The sequence below is a fragment of the Brassica napus genome, chromosome C8, assembly GCF_020379485.1.
Source record: "Brassica napus cultivar Da-Ae chromosome C8, Da-Ae, whole genome shotgun sequence".
In the NCBI taxonomy this organism is placed as follows: Eukaryota; Viridiplantae; Streptophyta; class Magnoliopsida; order Brassicales; family Brassicaceae; genus Brassica; species Brassica napus.
In genome coordinates this window covers 41020985-41042096 of record NC_063451.1, presented here as the reverse complement: position 1 = coordinate 41042096, position 21112 = coordinate 41020985, and the positions used below count along the sequence as shown (strand labels likewise).

The window sequence follows — 21112 nt, the reverse complement described above, 5'->3', positions numbered from 1 at the left end:
TTAGGTTGCAAAAAAAAATACAGCCAATAAAGAATGAGAAGATATAAGCATGAAAGCAATAAATACATTTTTAAAACTCACATGAAAATAAGAGATATATGTATAATCCATCAAAACCAATTATATTATGCATAAACATGAAACTTAAATGTTCAATGACACTATATGTAATTAGTCTATGCAAACAAGGGTTATTCACTAAATGCTATGAGAAGAGCTCTCATGATGACACATAAGTAATGGCAATCTTGATAATAACACATGAGGCAAAGATTTATTATTTATAATGCTCCTCAAATAATCGGAAAGAGATTAGTCATGACTCATATCATAGGTAATGATCAAATTACATTTAAAGTGGAACATATATGATCACACGTTTTATTTGGAAGATATATGATCATTAATTTTGTAGGACGTCCATTTATGGTTTTTCTTCATAATTTACTAAAACCATTATGTAAATTTCGTACATACGTGGCCGGGATTTTGTAAGATATATATTGATTGGTACCAGTATAGATGTCATTTCACATGACCAAGAAAAAATGAATGATAAGATAAAGAGCATAATCATACAAAATTACCAAATATGAAAAGTGGGAGTTTGCATTATACAATTTATATTCATCAACTTCATTACTCGTAAATGTAAAATGAACTTAAGAACTTCATCATCCCACAAATTTAATGACATAGTAAAATAAAACAAATCATTCAAATCCGTATCTATAAAACCGAAACATTTGTTCCCCTAACTAATTTAGGACTAACTTATGTGCGATTCGGTTTTGTTCATTCATTATTGCTCTCTTTTATTTGTGAGTTAAAATGGTTGAGTAAGATTCCAAGCTTTCCTCAACAATCAGCATACATATACATTTATTGTTTTCGATTTTGATTCAGCTAATTAGATGTTAAAGGTAGATGACAACTTCGACAGGGGATTGATCAACTGTCACAATTATAAATGGAAAGCAAAGAACCGCCAAAAGACGCACACATACATATTTGATTTCAAACACTAGTTCATACACTGTAAAAAAAGTTGTGTTGGTACATTTTGGGTGAATGGAATATAAAAGTTTATGTCAATAATATGACAAGAGGGGACCATAAAGATAGATATATCACATATATGATCTCTTTCTCTGAATATGAACCTCAACTTCTCTTCCTCCGCGTTATTTGTCTCCGCAAAACCTTCGGTTCTTCCGTCCATTTAAAAAAAAAAACTATTTTCTAAAATATTCACGCTTATTAAAAATATAATGAATCTTTATATATAATAAATTTATTATTTATTTTAATTGTACAAATTCTGATAACTATCAGTCCTAATATTTATTCAACTCAAATATTTTTATTTACTATTTCTTAAGAATATACAAAATATCTCAAAATAATTATAACATGTATTTTTGTGGAACAAAGAAAAAATATAAAGTCTTATTTTTGGGAAACAGGGGAAGTAGGACCAAATGCGGATGAGTTTTATAGGGTACTTATTAATGAGAGATGGCTCAATTATAGGTAATTCATTCGTAGACTAGAGTAGATTAGTAGACAATGTCCCAGTTATATTTATTAACAGCTCACAAGAAGCCCAGTTGACTTATATGCTGTAATACGGCCCATAACAGAAAACAAAGCCCATACTCAACCTTTAAATCGGCGGCGAGATATTCAGATCATATTTCCTCGAACCGATTACCTTTCTCCATCGCTATGTTAAGTCTAATCCAAGTGAAAATTAAGTGAAAAATGCCACATGGATGTTAAGTAGGGTAAGACTACATATGATTCATACTTCATAATCATCTATATAATAAACTTATATCTGTTATGATGATTTGTTTAAGAGTCATTAAGGTCTTGCTCTTTGACTGCGAGATCAATGTTTGTGAATCTTCCATCTCTCTACACATATTCAAGAGCAGGGAACTACAATTACAGTTTAGAAGTGGGAGACAGTCATGATGGACTAATAATAAAGAGGAACATGGCTCTTTTCTTCTCAGGTGGAACTGCCAGTCACTGGAAGAATTTGGAAAGAACAACAGCAAAGTGGAGGAGCTTGTATCCAAAACTTGTCTTAAAAAACTAACACCATTGTTATCATGTCATTGAGAGTTTAAATAGTCAATTACCAAACCGAAAAAAAAAACAGAGAAAAGAGAGGCACATGAAACAAAGGTATCATTGCATTTGCAAGAGTTCTCTCTATAGTTGAACACAACATATGATACAACTACAAATCTTAGCCAAATCATGTTGCCAAGCAATACTCAAAGCACATAGTTTTTTTCTACTAATACAGAACTTGAACCGAATAAGAAAAAAAAAAACTTAATGAGATCTTAGGTTGAGACGAGGTGGGCCTTGGCAACAAAAGCAAGCAATCACAACACCAACTAATGCTCCTGCAAGAACCTGCGAAGGAGTGTGACCAAGCAACTCCTTTAGCTTTCTTTGACTAATGGGATGTCCTTCAAACAAGTCCCTTATAATCAAGTTCAGAACCTGACATGATCAACAAAAAAGACAACATTGTCATAAACACAGTAGATCAAAAAAGAAGCAGATTTGGTGTCATTACCTCAGCTTGCATACCGGCATGACGTCTAACGCCAATAGCATCATACATGACAATCAAGCTAAACCCTAAACAAACCGGAAACAACGAGTCCGCAACGCCATGGCAAAGCGCAACAGAGGTCGTCAAGGCCATACACAGAGCCGAGTGAGAAGAAGGCATCCCACCAGAAGCAAACAACAAACTCAAATCCCATTTCCTCTCAATGAAGAAGTTAATAACCATTTTACTCGTCTGCGCAAAGAACCACGCGAACACAGCCGACACGAACGTCGGATTCGCCGATAGCGTCGCCACGAAAGGACTGATCTTTACCTTAGCAGACGCCGTTATGCTCAAAAGGGCAATCCCTAAACCGCCGTTCTGCTTCAAATCTCCGGCCGAAAACGCCGCCGTATCGTCTCTGTAAGCTCGAAAACGCAACATCCAAAGCCCTTTAACCGTTCTGATGATTGTGTTAAGCTTTGCATTGCAATCAGGTGTAGGATTCGAGGAGGCTTTACAGGAGAAGGAGATGGTGTTGTGGTGGATAGAAGGTAGCTTAACGAAGGAGAGAGGAGAAGAAGCGCAAAGAGATAAGCTTGATGATGTAAGCAGCGACTCCATGAGAGAAAGTTGTTTAGCTTTTTAAGCGACATACAGAGAGAAAAAAAGAGTTACAAGTTGAATGTGTGGAGAGGCTCTAGAGACTTGGCCAAGAGAGATTCTCCAACTGGGGTAAAGATTTTCTTGCATTAATCTAATTCTTAAGCTGATTAGCATAGAAATCGTGTGGTGGATAAGAAAATGTAAAATGTTTTCGTTTTTTTTAACGGAAGTGTCACTCGAGTGTCGTGACTCGGACATAAAGGTCTAGTTTTGTCCCCCTTTGTCCTCAACTCTTAACGCATTCCTGTCCGAAAGAGAATTAATCACTAATCAAGTGTTATGGGCCTAGTGTCTTATATTGGGCCTTCTAATTTTATTAGTGGGTAGGCCTCTTTACCAATGGAGAATATGCAAAAAGAAGACAAAGCAGAGGCGTTAAAATAAAGAAATTTCTAAAATTGGAGATGCGGGGAATCGAACCCCGTGCCTCTCGCATGCGAAGCGAGCGCTCTACCATATGAGCTACACCCCCTTGATGATTACAGTCTAGTTTAAACTATTAATAATCTAATAAACAGTTGTTTTTACATTTCTAAAACATACAAAATTTTCAATTTCCTAATAAATGTTTCTGTGTAATATATAGGAAAATATGAGATACAAACGGAAATTTTTTGGCGTTTATACTCAACAAATAAATTCTCTAAAATGATAGAAGATTGTTGGTTTCATATGGAAGAATACAAAATAAACATGAACATTAACACATGCAAAATCGTAACCCAAAAACAAAAACAAACAAACAATAATTAAATACGTCTGTACATGATTGGTGATAAACCTAAAATCATTGAGGCAGCAAAGATTTTTGTACCACACTAATGAAAGTTTTATAAACTAAACTGAAAAGTTATTTAATTATTAACTTATATTGTTATAGTTTACTTTCTTTCTAAGTTCTGTTACAATATCGCCTCAGGGACCATACTGACCAAATGTACCTAACGAGTAATGATTCAGACTATGACTGATCCACTTCCCAGTCTGGTCCAGTTACGACCCTACTCCCATCTCTGTCATCTTTTTTCCTCAAAATAAGCAAAGTAAAACTCCAGATTCTCAATTATCTTTATAAAGATTTCATTATTTTTTTCAACCTCATATAGCAATTGACAATTGTTTTAACAGGCAAAAAGCATATTACTTTTGGTATATTTGTGTCGGTTCACGTGTCAGAGGGGACATAGCGTGTCCTATACTCCACCAGTGAAACATCAACTCCAAGCATCTTTCTCAGAATCCAATCGAAGGAAAAGATTAAAAACCCAATTTGGTGATTATGATTGATCGCCATCTTCAACCACTTTCACCACCAAACTCAATCACTCTTCTTCTTCGTCTTCTTCCTCACCAAAATTGCATCCATCTCTACTCCTCTCGTCTCTCTGCTCCAACTTTGGCCATGAGAACCCTCGTCGGATTCTACATCCTCTGTCTTCTACTCGGACAAGATCTTCCTTTTCTACTAGCAGATGACGTCAACTTCATCAACGACTCAACCCAAAACCTCTGTTTTGCAACTCGTTTATCTGACTTCCTCCCACCACCGTACAGCAACATCTCCGACTCCATGCCGTGTACACCTCTCTGGAACACATTCGTCTTAAGGGTAAACTTTAAAAGCCATTCCTTCACACATTCATCACACAAAAGCAGGCAAAAGAAACAATCTTTTTTTTTGGCAGTACTCTGAAAACAGAGACAATGTGATGACGATCATAGTCTCGGCTCTATACACGACCGGGTGGGTCGGAGTTGGATTCTCCAGAGACGGGAGGATGGTGGGATCGAGCGCGATGGTGGGGTGGATTACGAAGAAGGGTCATGCTAAAATCAAACAGTACTATCTTCAAGGAACAGAGAGAGACCAAGTTGTGCCGGATCAGGGAGAGTTACAGTTACAGAAAGTTCCTCCTGTGGTGGCTCTTCATGGAGCGATGATTTATTTGGCTTTTCAGGTTAAGTTTACCGTTAAAGTCCCTCGTAGAGCAGTGATTCTAGCGTTTAGCACAGCTTATCCTTCGAAGCTGGGTCGTTTGAGTAAGCATGATGATAAAACTACTGTCATCGTCGACTTCTCCAAAGGTAAATGATCTAGTCATGACTTTTTTTGGCTTTTCATAATTATTTTGTCAAAAACCAACATGTAAATACAAAACGTTATAATTGTACTAGTTTTGAAACGTAAAAACGCGATTGCATTTGCAATTACACATGAAAATTAATTAACAGATGTTTTAGTGTGTGCAATCAAAACAAAATTGTAACTCTATCTTCTCAATAATCTGTATTTTGCGTTTGCTTTTATAGTTTGGAAAATATTTTGGCAGACTAATATTTCATGTGCATATATAACTTGTGAATGATATATTATAAAGAAACAAAACTAAAATGGTGTAATACAAATATTTACATGCACAATCTTACTACAATAGGAAAGTTGCAATACTTATGTTATTATGTGTTCTTTCTTGGTCAACGCAGCAAATGGAGTAACGTCCATGCAAACGACGGGTTCTACGGAGAAGACTAAACATGGAGTAATGGCGATACTTGGATGGGGTTTCTTACTTCCTCTAGGAGCAATCCTCGCGCGATATCTCAGACATAGAGACCCTCTTTGGTATTATCTTCACATCGGTATTCAGTTCACCGGCTTTATCTTCGGTTTAGCCGCTGTTATTCTCGGGATTCGGCTTTACAATAGGATCCAACCAGATATACCTGCACATCGAGGCATTGGGATCTTTCTTCTAATCCTTAGCATTCTTCAGGTTTGAGAATCAAGTCTAGATTACGTTTTGTAGTTGAACATGCATGCTTATGATATGTTATGCAGGTTTTGGCTTTCTTTGCGCGGCCGCACAAGGAGACAAAGATGAGGAGATACTGGAATTGGTATCATCATTGGATTGGGAGAATCTCTTTGTTCTTTGGAGCAGTGAACATTGTTCTTGGAATTAGAATGGCTAATAGTGGAGAAGATGGATGGAAAATTGGATATGGGTTTGTTTTGGCGGTGACATTACTTGCTTTTATTGTTCTTGAAATATGCAGGATTCGTGGCTCCATTGGTTCACCTTCTTCTCACACACCTCCTTCTTTTGAGACACATCCAAGTTCTACTAGTAGTGTCTGATTCAAGATCCTCTGTCGTTTGTCAGTCCTCTGTTTATGTACATACCTTTTTGGATTTTGTGGGGTGAAGTAATTTTGCTGAGTGAAGTTTGTTTAGATTAGCATGGTGGAATTTTTTATTTTGTTAATTTTCTTTTTAATCTCTCTTTTTTTTTGTCATTTTGACTTGTAAATTGGAGTTTTCAAGGTTGCTTTTCATATACTTCATTTTATTATTATGAGAAATGAGAGTTCCATGGAAGTTAAATATAGTATAACAAATTAAGCAATTGTAAAGATTATATATTAATGTAGGAAAACGCTATATGCATGTCTCACATAAACATAAACTCACATAACGGTTAGTGTCACATACACATCAAATCATTTACTTTCAAAGTTACATATTCATATTTCATGTTTGTGGCCAATCTAGTCCCCTGATCACAACGTGTTACTCACACAAAACCTCTGAAGTATTTCTGGTATGCAAATCCCCTTCCTCTTTTTATTAAGATAGACTTTACAACTTTACAGTATTTTTGCAAGAATAGTCTGAGAGGTTATTGAACTTGTCCTATACAAACCACATGCACAAATGAATATAAGAAAGACTACTGGGCTAGTCTTACGCAATCCAAAAGCTTGAAGTTTCTGGTATGCAATTTTTTCCCCTCTTCTCTATGTATTATATAGAAATATACTTAAAAAGTTACACTAGGCCAACCTTATAATTTGTAAGAATAATCTGCGAATAGTTGAACTATTTTATTGTATTAACACATATCATGTTAACGACCATAATAAGAATTAGGTCGAACATTAAATACGACTATACCAAATTATATATTGGTCTCTGACTTTTTCTATGAATTTATAAGTAGTACTAACAATTCTTCTACCTATCCCTTAGTGCCATGCCACATTATGGCCCTCAGAAAACAAAACCTTCTCCTCTTCATCATCTTCTTCCCTCTCCTAAACGCCTCACACCCAAATTCTTGCTACACTTCTACTTGTGGAAGTGGGAACATAGACATCCGTTTCCCTTTCTGGCTATCTCCCAAGCAACCTGAGTCCTGTGGTCACACAGGATTCAAACTCTTATGCACTGACCGCAACAAAACAATCTTGGAGCTTCCTAAATTCAAACCATTTATAGTCCGAGAGATCGATTATGGAAGGCAGAAAATTCGACTCAGTGACCCTGATAGATGCTTGGCCAGACGACTCCTCAGCTTCGACGCTTCGGGGTCTCCTTTTTCTATGTTTCTTCCTCGTAGCTACACGGTTTTTATCTGTCCTAAGGACAAGAATGTTGCACCATCTTTCAGATCAATCCATTGCCTTGGTAACTCCACTTCCTCCTTCTTTGTCACGGAGTCGGAACAGGTCAGTTTGATGCCGTCTTCTTGTCATATCTTCAAGACAGTACGTCTTCCGTTTTCATTCCATGGTGACATCAACTATCAAGACCTGTGGCTCAAATGGAACTCGCCGGATTGCAGATATTGCGAGAGGACTAATTCGAGATGTGGATTTGTAAACAATACCATCCTCCAAGTCCACTGCTTCGGTTCTATATATTCAGGTACTAACTATCTCATTTCATTTCTCTCCTCTTAAAAGAAAACGATCTCATTTCTTCCCTCTTTCTTTAAACTTTATAACCTTCCAAAATTAAAACGACATCATCTAGTTTAAATATTACTAGAGTTAGCGCGTATATATTTTCTATTTATATAATCTAAATTGTAAACTTTCATTATTATTTCAAATATTTATTTCAATTTTATCAAATCGTAAACAATTTATACATGTAAATATTTGAAATTGAAAGATTGTAATTATGCCATAGCCCATAAGAATAGATTACAGTACATTTTTGATAAATAAAATGGTTTTGTTAAATTTGTTTGAGCCAATTTAATTACAGTAAATAAAAGACCAAAATATAGTTTTTTTTGCTTTCAGAATTATAAGACCGAGCCGATCGAATATATTTTCCAGAAAATAATAATCTTGCATTTATAAATTCACATACTAATAAATCAGATTTTTGAAAAAATATCAGTATCTTACAAAACAGAGACACTACAGTATTTAAAATATTAGATTTTTACACATATATTTGATTATATATTTGATGCCTGGCATGTTTTATGAAATTGAATTTTATTTCTCCTAGTAAGTATAATCTTTTAGAAATCTTATTTTTGAATCATGAATATTAATATATTTTAATAGAGAATATGTAAATAACTTAAAAGATTATATTAAGTTGCATATATTAGTGAATTTATTATAGAAATTGATTTATTATATTCAAATATTAGTAGCTTAATAAAATTCAGAAAATCTAGGATAGTCAAATAAACATCTAAATAATTGATAAGTTGAGATTGACTTTTATTCAAACGCATGTTGCTTAAAATAATTTGTAAATTGTTAAAATTCAAACGCACGTTGCTTGAATTTGTTAGGTTTGAATAAATGTATAATAATTTTTTATTTAAATATATTTAAATAGTTTAGTTCCAAAACATATAATATACCATTTTATCAAATAACTTAGTATAACTTACATGATATTGAAAAAGATGGTATTAGAGAATAGGCAGTATAAAAAATATACAACATAATATTATGAAAAATCAATTATAGTTGAAATTTACCTAATATCGTATAGTACAGTTAAGAGTTTATAAAAATATTTTGAGAAATCAATTATAATTGAAACATATCTAATATCTAATATATCCCCTAGACTATAGGGGGTGATTGGTAGTCGCTGTAGGTGCTGTCCACAGTCCTATTTATTTCTACAGCACTAAATTAAGAGCAATCAAGCTTTAAATTTTTTTTTGAAACCACAACTCTTGAAATAACCACAATTTTTTAGTGCTTTCCATAAAATTCTACAGCACTAAAATCTAAAGCCACAGCAAAAAGTCTACAGATTTTTTTCTACAACAAAAATTTCAAAGCTACAGCCATTACCAATCGGACCCTATATTTGAAAAGTGATTTTGCCACATGTCCTCTTTACAATTAATTTCACAAAACAAATATGACATGACTACTGAAATTGATGACATGGCTTCCGGAAAAATATGACTTCGATAATTTCATTTAATGTTGATTTATATTTTTGGCAAATTTATTAGAATATGGTAATAATTCATATATTACATTTAATATTGATATTTCTTTTAGGAAAACTTTTTTTAAATATGACAATAGCTCATACATCATCTATAAAATAAATATATTCATATATAACATTTCAAATTTAAAAATATTATTAATTTTGTATAATTATACAATTTAAATATCTAATCGTGAGAACATTAGTGTCTTATATATCTACAAATTTTATAAGTATTGTTTAGACTAAAGTTTTGATAATTATATAATTTTATATCATTTTATTAGTTTTATACAAATTAATTTAATATATATCAAATCTATATTAAATATTAGCAAGAAAATAGTAAAATCTATAATATTTTAATAAAATTTATTTTTAAATATAAATTAGATTTTAAAATTTTTTTACTGCTAAGCCTACAACTCACAATATCACATATAGTAGGTTCGTACTATAAATTACACTATTAATCAAAAGATATAAACTACTCTATAGTTAGATTTGATAATAACTTTGGTTGATTACTTAGATATAACTAATGGTTCAAAATTTGTATCCCCTATATATTAATACTTTAATAGGGAAACATTTTTTTTAAATAACTTTAAATGTGTAACATAATCACATAAATGCCATTTTGCTTAAGTGTCGATATGTTCTTTCACTACGTTTAACTAACAAGATATCTAATACTAAGCTATTTACAAGAAATACTACTGGCCATATCTATTATTAACAATAATACTATTATGTAGCATTTTAATTATGATTATAGTTATTTTTCCAAGACTTAACAATACAAGTTTTTTAGCAAGAAAAAACTAGTTGATTTTGAGAAAAAATGTATTGTAGCAAGACTTAACAATACATAGTTGATTTTGAGAAAAACATGATATTTACACACATTTTTTTTTAAATTATATTTGATCGAAAATGATATTAGTTACATTGAATTATTTTTTTAAAAAAATTTAAATGATTGGTATATGAACAAAGTGATCGAAAATGATATTAATTACATTGAATTCCCAATTAACATAAATGCACTATTTTTTTAATCATGATTTTCAGAAGTTAACTAATATGGAATTAAAATTGATTTCTCTTATCCTACCAAATATTCTGCACTATCACGAAGTAGTAACTCCTCATATCCAAATATTAACTCTGCATATTTTTGTTATTAATATTCCGTTTGCAAAGATCCAGCGATTTTCTTTCAGTTTATCAGCTCATCATATCTTCTTAGCATATTTAATCGTTCACATAATCTTGCATATACAAAATCTACATTTTGACATAGCTAAGGCCAAAATAGTGTTATATATAAATTCATAACTCAAGTCATACTAAATGTAATATATGCATATGATAAAATCAGCAAATATATATATATATATATTCATATAATATATATTAGAAATAATGAACTAAAATGTAAATGAAATTTTATTATTTTTCATATATTTCCACCCTATGCAAAAAGGCAGGTCTCTACCTGGTTATAATAATATTCTTAATGAATAATTGGAACTAAACTAAAAATATAACGGCATATCTCGTAATAAACGCGGTAAACAAAGGTTTCTCTTATATTAAAATTATATTTTAATATATTAAATATATGTAATTTGATTAGTCAAGTTAATAATGAAGTAGTCTAACTATAGACTCTTGTATGGTAAATTTTTGAATGAATCTATTTAAATAAAGTAGATAGTTTTTTTTCTAAGAGAATCTGTTAATTGTGGAAAGCTTCAAATCCAAGTAATTGTTTTTTCCTCTTCTTCAGTTTAATTACTAACTAAACGACAAATTGTTCAAGTTTGCACAACGTTCTAAAAATCTCTAGCGGTAACTAGGTGCTTTATAGGAGACTAACGACTAGGCGGATTATTCGGGGCCTAGGCAAGACCTAGACGTTAGCAAATTATTGATTTATTTTATATATTTTATACATTTATATGACATATTTTAATTTTAAGTTTAATTATAAAATTATTGTGATGAATTATCAAAATTAGATATACAAAACAGAAGAAAGTAGACAAATTTGTAGATTTGTAATAATATTATTGCTTAATTTAATATATATATAGACAATTTTCAATCGATTTTAACTATTTTTAACCGATTTAGAACAGTTTAAACCAATTTGAATCATATAAATCGGTATAAATCGAATTTTAAGAAAATCGTTTCGGATAGGACCGAGTTACCGCCTAGGCGGGGGCCTAGGCGCCGACTAGACCGATTTTTAGAACCTTGAGTTTGCATGTAATAATCATATTAAGTCATTGACTTTAGTTAATTAATAAATCACATCTTTGAATAAGAAAATATAAGAGAATGTCGTAACAGTATATTATTATTTTTTCATGTAAAAGTTTTATTATTCATTACATATGTCCTTAGTTTTCATGTAAAAGTTTTATTAGTCAAACGGGTGAATGTCCTTAGTTTCAAAAAAAAAGTTATTTATACGGAGCCCCAAATTCTCTTATATTTTTCATGTAAAAGTTTTATTAGTCAAACGGATGGATGATACGGTGCAACATATGTATAAATCTTATTAAGAGAATGTCTTTATCAAAGACAATAACATAAAAGGTGATATAATACGTCGTATCAATAAAGCACAACAAACTTTAAAAATACAATCTAATCCGTTAGAAAATCTGATCTGACAAATACGATTACAAAATAAATCAATGATAAAATTCATACAGAAATTTGGTTGGATGTTACTAATACATTGATATATATATACTTATTGATCAGTGATGAAGTCTACACCGAAATTTGGTTGGTCAGTAGATTATATATCCTTAGTTTCAAAAAAAGTTATTCATACATATGTTGCACCGTATCACCCGTTTGACTCGTTTTGTTGTTTTGAGAACAGGACTTCACACCACAAGCTTACATGTAATAAAAATAATCAGCCTCTCTCTAGTGGGACCAATTATCGCCTTGACCTTCTGCGTCGGTCTTGTCATGTTCAGCTCCGAGAGAGTATCTCCTCAGATACAACACGCAATGGCTGCCCGGGTTTCCAGATCCGTAACACCAGTGCCAGAAAGCGACCAAGTCATCACGAGGACGGGTCTCGATGAGTCTACGATTGAGTCATATAAGAAAGTTGAGTTAGGTGAGAGTGGGAGACTCCCGACCGGGTCAAATGATGTTGTATGTTCCATTTGTTTGTCGGAATACGCAACCAGAGAGACCGTTAGGTGCTTACCTGAATGTGAACATTGTTTCCATGCTGAATGCATCGATGCGTGGCTTAAGTTGCATAGTTCGTGTCCGGTTTGTCGGAGAAATCTCCCTCGCATACGTGAAGGATGCAACTAACTTTGCATGTATGAATTAACTTTGTAACGTTTAATTATATATATAATTTGGAAATCTTGGATTCTCAAAGAAGTTTATTAAAGGTTGTGTTGAATTTTAGTCAATTCTGCATTCGCTGACCATAATATTAGGCTTAATATGGGTTTTGATATGGGTCCAAAACGAAACCCATGTTAAGCTAGATGGATTTTCAATTTAAAACCAATTAGTGATAAGTGGAGTTGTTCATCTATCTTATATATTATTTATAATCTTTTCCAACTACCGATGTCAATGTGAGACACTTTGTGTCTAATACGCCCATTCGAGATGATTGACTCTTTGAGCGTCAATTTTGGAATGTTCGGGCAAGAATCGATGGGCCAACTTTGGACCAGATCGATGTGGATCGGATTGGACTGCGTAGATCAGGCTATGATGATACCATGTTAAGCTAGATAAACTTCTAACCTAAAACCAATTGGTGATAAGTGGAGTGGCTCTTCCATCTTATATATTATTTAGTATCTCTTTCAACTACCGATGTGAGACATTTTGTGTCTAATAGACCAAATACCATGTTTAATTAAGAAAAGTCAACAAATGATGCCCAAACACAATAGTACACATTGATTTTGCAAAACTCAAGAACTAAATTGTTAATAATGTACATTAATAAGTTATTGTTGATTTGTTAATAAGCTGTTAAATGCTAATTTCATTGTTCCCATCAGAATCTCCCAGCAGCTTCTCTGAGTCCCCGCTCACAGTATGTTATCCCAGTCACACAGAGCCTCGTGAGTATTTCTGGTATACAAATCCTTTTTCTCTTTTATTATATAATTTTACAACTTTACAGTATGTTGCAAGAATAATTTGAGAGGTTATTGAACTTGTTCTATACAAAACACATGCACTTTATTGACTAGGTTCAATCTCCTCTTGAACTTTTCAAGATTATATCGTTACCTGTTACTTGTAGTTATGTTCGGTTCCAAACAGAATGGCTTTAGTTTTGACTGCTTTTGCTTCCATGTTTATTACCCTTTTTTTGCCGTGAAATCAAGTTTGTGAAATCAAGTTTAGAAGTTCTTTTTTGGCTCAGTTTAGAAGTTTTATAGTCTGTTAATCACATCTCAATCGCATCTTGTAAACCTCAACGTTCATTTTTTTTAATGATAGTTACATTCTTAGCAAAAAAGTAAGATTAGTGGAATTTGGAAACTACTCTTACACAATCAAAAAGCTTCAAGTTTCTGGTATGCAAATTCTTTTCCTCTTCTATGTAACATATATATAACTAATTAAAAAGCTGCACTGGGCCATGATTTGTAAGAATAATCTGCGAGATAGTTGAACTAGTTTTATATTAGAACACGTATCGATGTCAATGAATATAAGAAGAACTATGCCAAATTAGATACATGTATTTTATATATTGTTCTGACTTTTAGATTCATGTATATTATATATTGTTCTGACTTTTTCTATGAATTTATAAGTAGCAATAACAATTCTTTCTACCTATCCCTTAGTGCCATGCCACATTATGGCCTTCTCAAAACAAACCCCTCTTCTTCTCCTCCTCCTCCTCGTCTTCTTCATCTTCCCTCTTCTAAACGCCTCACACCCAAAACCTTGCTACACTTCTTCTTGTGGAAGAGGGAACATAGACATCCGTTTCCCTTTCTGGCTATCCCCCAAGCAACCTGAGTCCTGTGGCCACACAGGATTCAAACTCTTATGTACTGATCGCAACGAGACAGCCTTAGAGATTCCTAAATCCAAACCATTTATTGTCCAAGAGATCGATTATAGAAGGCAGCGTATTCGACTCAGCGACCCGGATAGCTGCTTAGCCAGACAGCTCCTCAGCTTTGACGCTTCAGGGTCTCCTTTTTCTCTGTTTCTTCCTCGCAGCTACACGGTTTTGATCTGTCCTAAAGACGAGAACGTCGTACCATCTTTCAGATCCATCCAGTGCCTTGGTAATTCCACTTCCTCCTTCTTTGTCACGGAGTTGGAACAGGTCAGTTCGATGCCGTCTTCTTGTCATGTCTTTAAGACGTTACATCTTCCGTATTCATTCCATGGTGACATCAACCAACAAGACCTGTGGCTCAAATGGGACTCGCCGGATTGTAGATATTGTGAGAGGAGTGGTTCAAGATGTGGATTTATAAACAATACCACACGCCAAGTCCAATGCTTCAGTTCTGTAAACCCAGGTACTAATCCATTAATGGTGGAAAGCTTCAACCCCAAGGAATTTGTTTAGTTAATTGTTCAAGTTGGCATTTATTAATCACATTAAGTCATTGACTTTAATTAATTAATCAATCACATCTTAAAATAGGCAAATACTAGAGACAAGTTGCACCGTTGACCAGTTTTGTTGCTTTTGAGAACAGGACTCCACAACACAAGCTTACAAGTACTAAAGATAATCTGCCTCTCTCTAATGGGCCCACTCATCGCCTTGAGCTTCTGCGTCGGTCTTGTCTTGTGCAGTTCTGAGAGAGTCTCTTCCCAGATACAACACGCCATGGCCGTAACACCAGAGCCAGCAAGCGACGTCCAAGTCATCACGAGGACGGGTCTGGATGAGTCTACGATCGAGTCATACAAGAAAGTTGAGTTAGGTGAGAGTAAGAGACTCCCGACCGGGTCAAATGATGTTGTATGTTCCATTTGTTTGTCGGAATATGCAACTAAAGATACCGTTAGGTGCTTACCAGAATGTGAACATTGTTTCCATGCTGAATGTATCGATGCGTGGCTCAAGTTGCATAGTTCGTGTCCGGTTTGTCGGAGCAATCCCTCTCCCGCACGTGAAGGGTACTGCAACTAACTTTGTATGTATGAATTAACTTTGTAGCGTTTGTATATATAATTTGGATTCTCAAAAAAAGTTTTTAAAGGTTGTGTTGAATTTTAATGAATTCTGCATTCGCTGATCATAATATATAGCTTAAAATGGGTTAAAACGAATCCCAAGCACCATGTTTAATTAAGAAATATTCAACAAATGAAGCCCAAATACAATACTGCGTACACATCGATTTTGCAAAACTCAATAACGGATTTATGAAGATTCGGTAAAGTTTCAATATTGGGAAAGTTTATGAGCGATTTGAGGAAATATAATATTGCATATAAATATCTACATTAATTACACTTTCTTCATAGTCCATGCAAAGTGGGAATTGTTCCATTTCTTTAATTTAGGTTTCTCTAGTTATTGTATCATTGTATGTATATATAATGTATAATCAAACGGACTAATCAAGCCTTAAACCTATACTCAACTTCTTCATTGTATCAGCAGACAAAGGTTCGTCATCATTAGTTTTTTTTTAACTCCCTGTGATCTTTCTTGTGCAAGAAGTAACTCAGAACTTCTAAACAATGTTAGCGGTCAAAGGGTCAAGAATTAAGAGGATTTATGTTTAGTAGTAAATAGTAATATGACTTTTGTTTAGCGTCCAAATTAGGTCTTTCAGCAATATTAACGAATTCAACGTGTTTCCTCAATTTCTAAAATTTATTTGTGTATATAGAATCATTTTGTTCTTTGTATTCATCTCTCTTCTATCTCTTGGTTTTGTTACAGATATGGCTGAGTTCGCCGTTAAGAAAATCTCTCCGAAGCTCGGAGGAGAAAGAGGAACTCGAAACCCTAACGGCCCAACTTCTTCACATGACCTCGTCGAGCCAATGGAGTTTCTTTACGTAGAAGTAATCAAAACCATCAACAAATCTGTCCTAAACCCTATCACCCACGCATGTAAACCTATCGTTGAGATCACTCTCGGCAACTACCAATCCTCTACCAGAGATCTACCAATGGGACCAAGCGGGGCCTGGAACCAAGTCTTTGCTTTCGACAAATCTACAGCTGATGTCTTGTCCGTTGCCCTAAAAGACGGTCAGTTTCCTAACAATACTTTGATCGGCAAGCAAAACTTCAAGGTGGCTGCGGATATTCCGTCTAGGGTTCCTCCCGATGCAAGAATGGCTCCTCAGTGGTACCCTATACCGAGCACTGTGGAAGGTTACCACATGGAGTTGCTGATGTCGGTTTGGTTCGGTACACAAGCCGATGAGGTTTACTCAAACGCTTGGTTTGCCGACGCGTCTACTGTGAGTGCTAGTCGCGAGAAAAACACGCGACCTAAGCTATACCTAGCTCCAAGGCTCTGTTACGTTAGGGTTACGATTGTTTCAGGTCATGATTTGATTGCCAACGATCGAGACCGAACACCTAACGTTTACGTGTCGGCAACTCTAGATCAAGTCCGTTTAAAAACCAAGCCAATCGAAAGCAAGAACCCGTCGTGGAACCAAGATCTCATCTTTGTAGCATCAGAGTCGTTAGACGGAACGGTCAAAATACAACTATGGGATCTCAACAAAGACCCACACGATCAATGCATAGGAACATTAGAAACGAAGCTGTCAGAGATGACTGCGGTTAAAGTTCCAGGAGCCGCGTCGACACTGTTCTACGACATTAAACCGGGTGGTAAGATCCAACCGGAAGGCGACACGAGGCGGTTCGCCGGCAGACTCAAGATGAAGCTAGCCACTGATCAGTCCTACCACGTCTTTGATGAATGCACCCAATACTGTAGTGACTACCGAGCTTTCGCAAAAGGGTTATGGCCCGGTACGTTAGGGAAGCTAGAGGTTGGTATTCTTGGTGCAACCGGTTTACCTCGCGCGAAAAACGCCTTAAAGGACAGGAACGCTTATGTTGTGGCCAAGTATGGTAATAAATGGGCCAGGACTCGAACCGTGGTCAATAACAAGTCGCCTAAGTGGAACGAGCAGTATTCTTGGGACATATACGAGAAGTGCACTGTCTTAACGCTTGGAGTCTACGACAACCAACAGATCTTTAGTATCGATAAAGAAAACGATGCTCCGGTCGGGAAAGTGAGGATCCCATTGAGTTTACTTCAATGGAACAGGATCTACACTGGTTCTTATCCGATCTTGGTGTTAGGTAAAGAAGGGTTAAAGACAACAGGTGAATAGAAGAAGCATTTAAATTAGGATTTTTTAATTTTATTTAATATTTATAACTCTAAAATCTCATATTAATTCGGCGGCCATCCAGGTGAGATTCAGCTAGCGGTTCGCTGCGCTTGTCCACCGCCAACGTTAACGTTCTTTCCACCTTCCTACGCGTTTGCTACGGCTCCTTTCCGTTTGCTGCTACCCAAGTCTCACTACAAGTCTCCAATATCGTTGCCTCAGATCGACCGTCTGCGAGAGTTAGCTGTCGGTGTGAACTGTCAGAACCTGGCGAGAACTGAGCCGCCATTGAGAAACGAAGTCGTAAAGGATATGTTGTCGCCGAAGAACAATAACTTCAGTATGAGAAAAACCAAAGCCAATGTCGACAGGCTTTATGACTTCTTTACGTGGCTGTCAAGCAAGTATGGTCGGTTAGATGCAGAGGTCAGGTCCACGACAGATAACACTCCGAAGTGGATCACGTTTGCTGTCTGTTTTTGTGTTCTTTGGTTGCTGCCGCCGTTAACGCTGTGGTTGGTGGTTTATCTATATCCGTATTGCCTCGTGTCATTCAGTGTTTACGTAATGATCAAGGTCTTGGTGGAATATTACAAGACGAGGAATGGTACTGGTCCTCCTCCTCCTTTGGTTCTCTTCGACGTGAAGCTCTCGAGGCTCGAGAAACTCGACGACACGCAGGCGCTTGACGAGATAGCCGAGGAGTTCGACGCGACGTCGGCTGTCGACCCGCAGGTTCTCAAGATGAGGTACGATAGGTTGAAAGCTAGTGGTGCGGAGGTGATGGTGTTTTCGGGGGAAGCTGCGTCACAGTTCGAAAGGTTTCACGCGCTTTGGATGTTATGTACGAGCAATAAAGTCGTGTTGATTTGCGTCCTGGCCCTGCTTTACCCGGTCTTGCTCGTCTATTACTATTTTTCGTTGGAGTCTCTGGTTAAGGCTTTCATTACCGTCTTTGTTTTTAAATGGGTTAACTTCACGTTTAATCGGTTGGATCTGCCCTCTGCCTTCAAGAACTTCTTCAGAAGATTGCCTAACAAAGAACACCTCATGATGTGACCCCTCCCTTGTCAAAGATTTTGTTTTGTTTTTTTTTCTGTTTTGCTTTTGCTTTTGTATTGACGGTTTCTAGGTCGATGGGTTTTTTTCTTATTCATGTATTAGGCATTGGTGTTTGAAGCCTTATTAGTAATAACTAATTTATATGATTGAAAATATATTCTACACATTATATGATAAACTGATTTATATAGGAGAAAAGGTCATATTACTAATAAGACGTCAAGCCATTATGGCAAACTCTCTCAATCTATAGAATATATTTGATTACTGTTTAGATGTTTGTCTTTGAAGTGTTGTACTTCATTTTCTGATCATATCCTCTGGTTTTAGACCCTGTAATTGCTGAGAGTTCGAGTGGTCAGCTGAAAGTTCCAAGGGAGGGAAGGAACCAACCATAGAGAGAATGGATGCTGCAATCATACATTGTTTTATCTTATTTTACAGATTTACAGCTTTTTCGTTTCCTTGTCTGTGACTTCAGTACTAGCTGTGATGGTAGACGGCGTTTATTAACTCAAAAATATGTTAGGAATTGACGTTAGTTAATGTACTAGAACTCTGCAGTAACTAAAAAGATGGAAATCATCTATCAGGACTGCTGTAGATAGTAAAGCCCAATAAACTATCAAAAAAGTTGCAAGGCAAAATAATTGCACCAGCCGGGAATCGAACCCGGGTCTGTACCGTGGCAGGGTACTATTCTACCACTAGACCACTGGTGCTTATTGATAACGAAGGAAAATTAAAATGTACTTGTGACCCAGCTTTCTTGCAAGTTTATATATATCATCGTCTTCATCACACATCAGCTTTGAATCGAATTTGATCTCCCGGAGAGATGAGGAAAGAGGGGGATCAAGATAAAAGCTAGAGCCTTTCCTAAATGGGTCTGCAAGAAATTTCACCACTCACTAGTTACCATCGTCGGCGTCGATTCCTACGCCGGCAAGTTCTTCACTGATTCCCCTTCTTCCTCTCGTTTTTTTCAGAATCAGACAGACTTGTGTCGTGTAATGAATTTGTAGATACATTTGCCTTCTTGTCCGAGTGACATCGTGCTATTAAAAAAAATGAATTGTACTTGTTACATCCAGCAGCAATGCAATACAAGGCTCTTCAATCCATGGAACCAACAGTGTTCTTGGCTCAACACACGCATGGACAACTCTTTTGTTGTTTTACCTACACACAAGCCTCAACCTCAAGCCATTCCTCCTCGTGGGTCTTCTGGGAAGGCAATGCAAGAATTTTGGCAAAGATTGAAGTTTCACAAGCACATTTAGAGTTACTAAACAAAACAAATGTACTGATTGATGATGCCTTCATGATGGAGATTTTGGTACGGTTAAAAAATTTCGACTCCCTAAAGTAGCGGTAAGAGCTTTGCAACCTTCTTTGTACGTGACCTCTTCCTGTTCATATAAAGTCTAAAACATTATTAGGTTGAGTGGGATGAGATAAATGCTGCTGCTTGGGGGTCAAGCCTGTCTTCTCCTTCACACTATGTGCAAGTGCAACTAACTATTTCCGGCCAAATTTTCAGTATCCTTATTGTTTTTTTTTTTTGTTTCCTGTGTTTGATACTGTTTACGTACTGTTTATGAAGTTTATCCTTAACCATCAACGCTTTCTAAGATGTGGAGTCAAAAATACAGCCTATGGAGAGTTATCCTAGAATTGTGGAAAGCAGTACCAACAGCCTTATGAACTGTAAGTAGCTCACAGTGTGCATATTCTAGTATTTGCTTTCTTCTGCATTGTGTGATGATCAGACTCCCTTCCCATTCAAGTACAAGTCCACTCCACAGTCCACACTCTCCCGTTACCATCATCTTTATCATCTCCATGTAAAATCTCACGTATATATCTTTTGTTTTGCAAATCGAAAATGACATATTCAATAACGCAGAGCTTCAACAAGCCAGAGAATTGGACCAAAGCACTCAAGTATACTCTTCTTTGCAACCTGAAATGGGCTCTCTATTGGTTCGTTGGGAACCACTAACTTCCACCCTCTCTCTCTCTCTGCAACCGTCTCTTTGCCTTCTCATGTATCAGCAGCTGGTTCCTTGTACGCCAAGCGAGGAGGTCCTGGCTCTAATAACGCGCTAGGCATTAAAAACTCAAGAAAAGATACAACATGAATCAGTGACCTCAGTGTA

General features: G+C 35.6%; 5 protein-coding genes and 2 non-coding genes across 7 annotated transcripts; 4 read left to right on the top strand and 3 right to left on the bottom strand.

The window, feature by feature from the left end:
* Nucleotides 1-2186: 2186 nt before the first annotated feature.
* Nucleotides 2187-3410, bottom strand: BNAC08G31680D (uncharacterized membrane protein YuiD). Its single transcript, XM_013852414.3, has 2 exons — nt 2600-3410; nt 2187-2523 (listed from the first exon to the last, which is right to left on the bottom strand). The coding sequence occupies exons 1-2, from the start codon at nt 3200-3202 to the stop codon at nt 2350-2352; spliced, it is 777 nt and encodes a 258-aa protein (XP_013707868.1). The 5' UTR covers nt 3203-3410; the 3' UTR covers nt 2187-2349.
* A 233-nt stretch (nt 3411-3643) lies between these two features.
* TRNAA-CGC lies at nt 3644-3716 on the bottom strand. The gene has a single exon. It is a non-coding gene; the product is annotated as a tRNA-Ala (tRNA).
* Nucleotides 3717-4475: 759 nt separating this feature from the next.
* LOC106412029 (cytochrome b561 and DOMON domain-containing protein At3g61750) lies at nt 4476-6600 on the top strand. The gene is made up of 4 exons (XM_013852920.3): nt 4476-4853; nt 4930-5329; nt 5729-6018; nt 6084-6600. The coding sequence occupies exons 1-4, from the start codon at nt 4524-4526 to the stop codon at nt 6381-6383; spliced, it is 1320 nt and encodes a 439-aa protein (XP_013708374.1). The 5' UTR covers nt 4476-4523; the 3' UTR covers nt 6384-6600.
* A 222-nt stretch (nt 6601-6822) lies between these two features.
* On the top strand, nt 6823-12999 carry LOC106413356 (RING-H2 finger protein ATL22-like). Its single transcript, XM_013854149.2, has 2 exons — nt 6823-7952; nt 12418-12999. The coding sequence occupies exons 1-2, from the start codon at nt 7289-7291 to the stop codon at nt 12867-12869; spliced, it is 1116 nt and encodes a 371-aa protein (XP_013709603.1). The 5' UTR covers nt 6823-7288; the 3' UTR covers nt 12870-12999.
* A 9-nt stretch (nt 13000-13008) lies between these two features.
* LOC106413355 (RING-H2 finger protein ATL22) lies at nt 13009-15916 on the top strand. The gene is made up of 2 exons (XM_013854148.2): nt 13009-15076; nt 15260-15916. Exons 1-2 carry the CDS (start codon nt 14398-14400, stop codon nt 15697-15699), a joined length of 1119 nt encoding a protein of 372 aa, XP_013709602.1. The 5' UTR covers nt 13009-14397; the 3' UTR covers nt 15700-15916.
* Nucleotides 15917-16441: 525 nt separating this feature from the next.
* On the top strand, nt 16442-20939 carry LOC106413354 (FT-interacting protein 3-like). The gene is made up of 2 exons (XM_013854147.3): nt 16442-17880; nt 17971-20939. Exons 1-2 carry the CDS (start codon nt 16464-16466, stop codon nt 18945-18947), a joined length of 2394 nt encoding a protein of 797 aa, XP_013709601.1. The 5' UTR covers nt 16442-16463; the 3' UTR covers nt 18948-20939.
* TRNAG-GCC lies at nt 19602-19672 on the bottom strand. Its single transcript has one exon. It is a non-coding gene; the product is annotated as a tRNA-Gly (tRNA).
* Nucleotides 20940-21112: the final 173 nt, after the last annotated feature.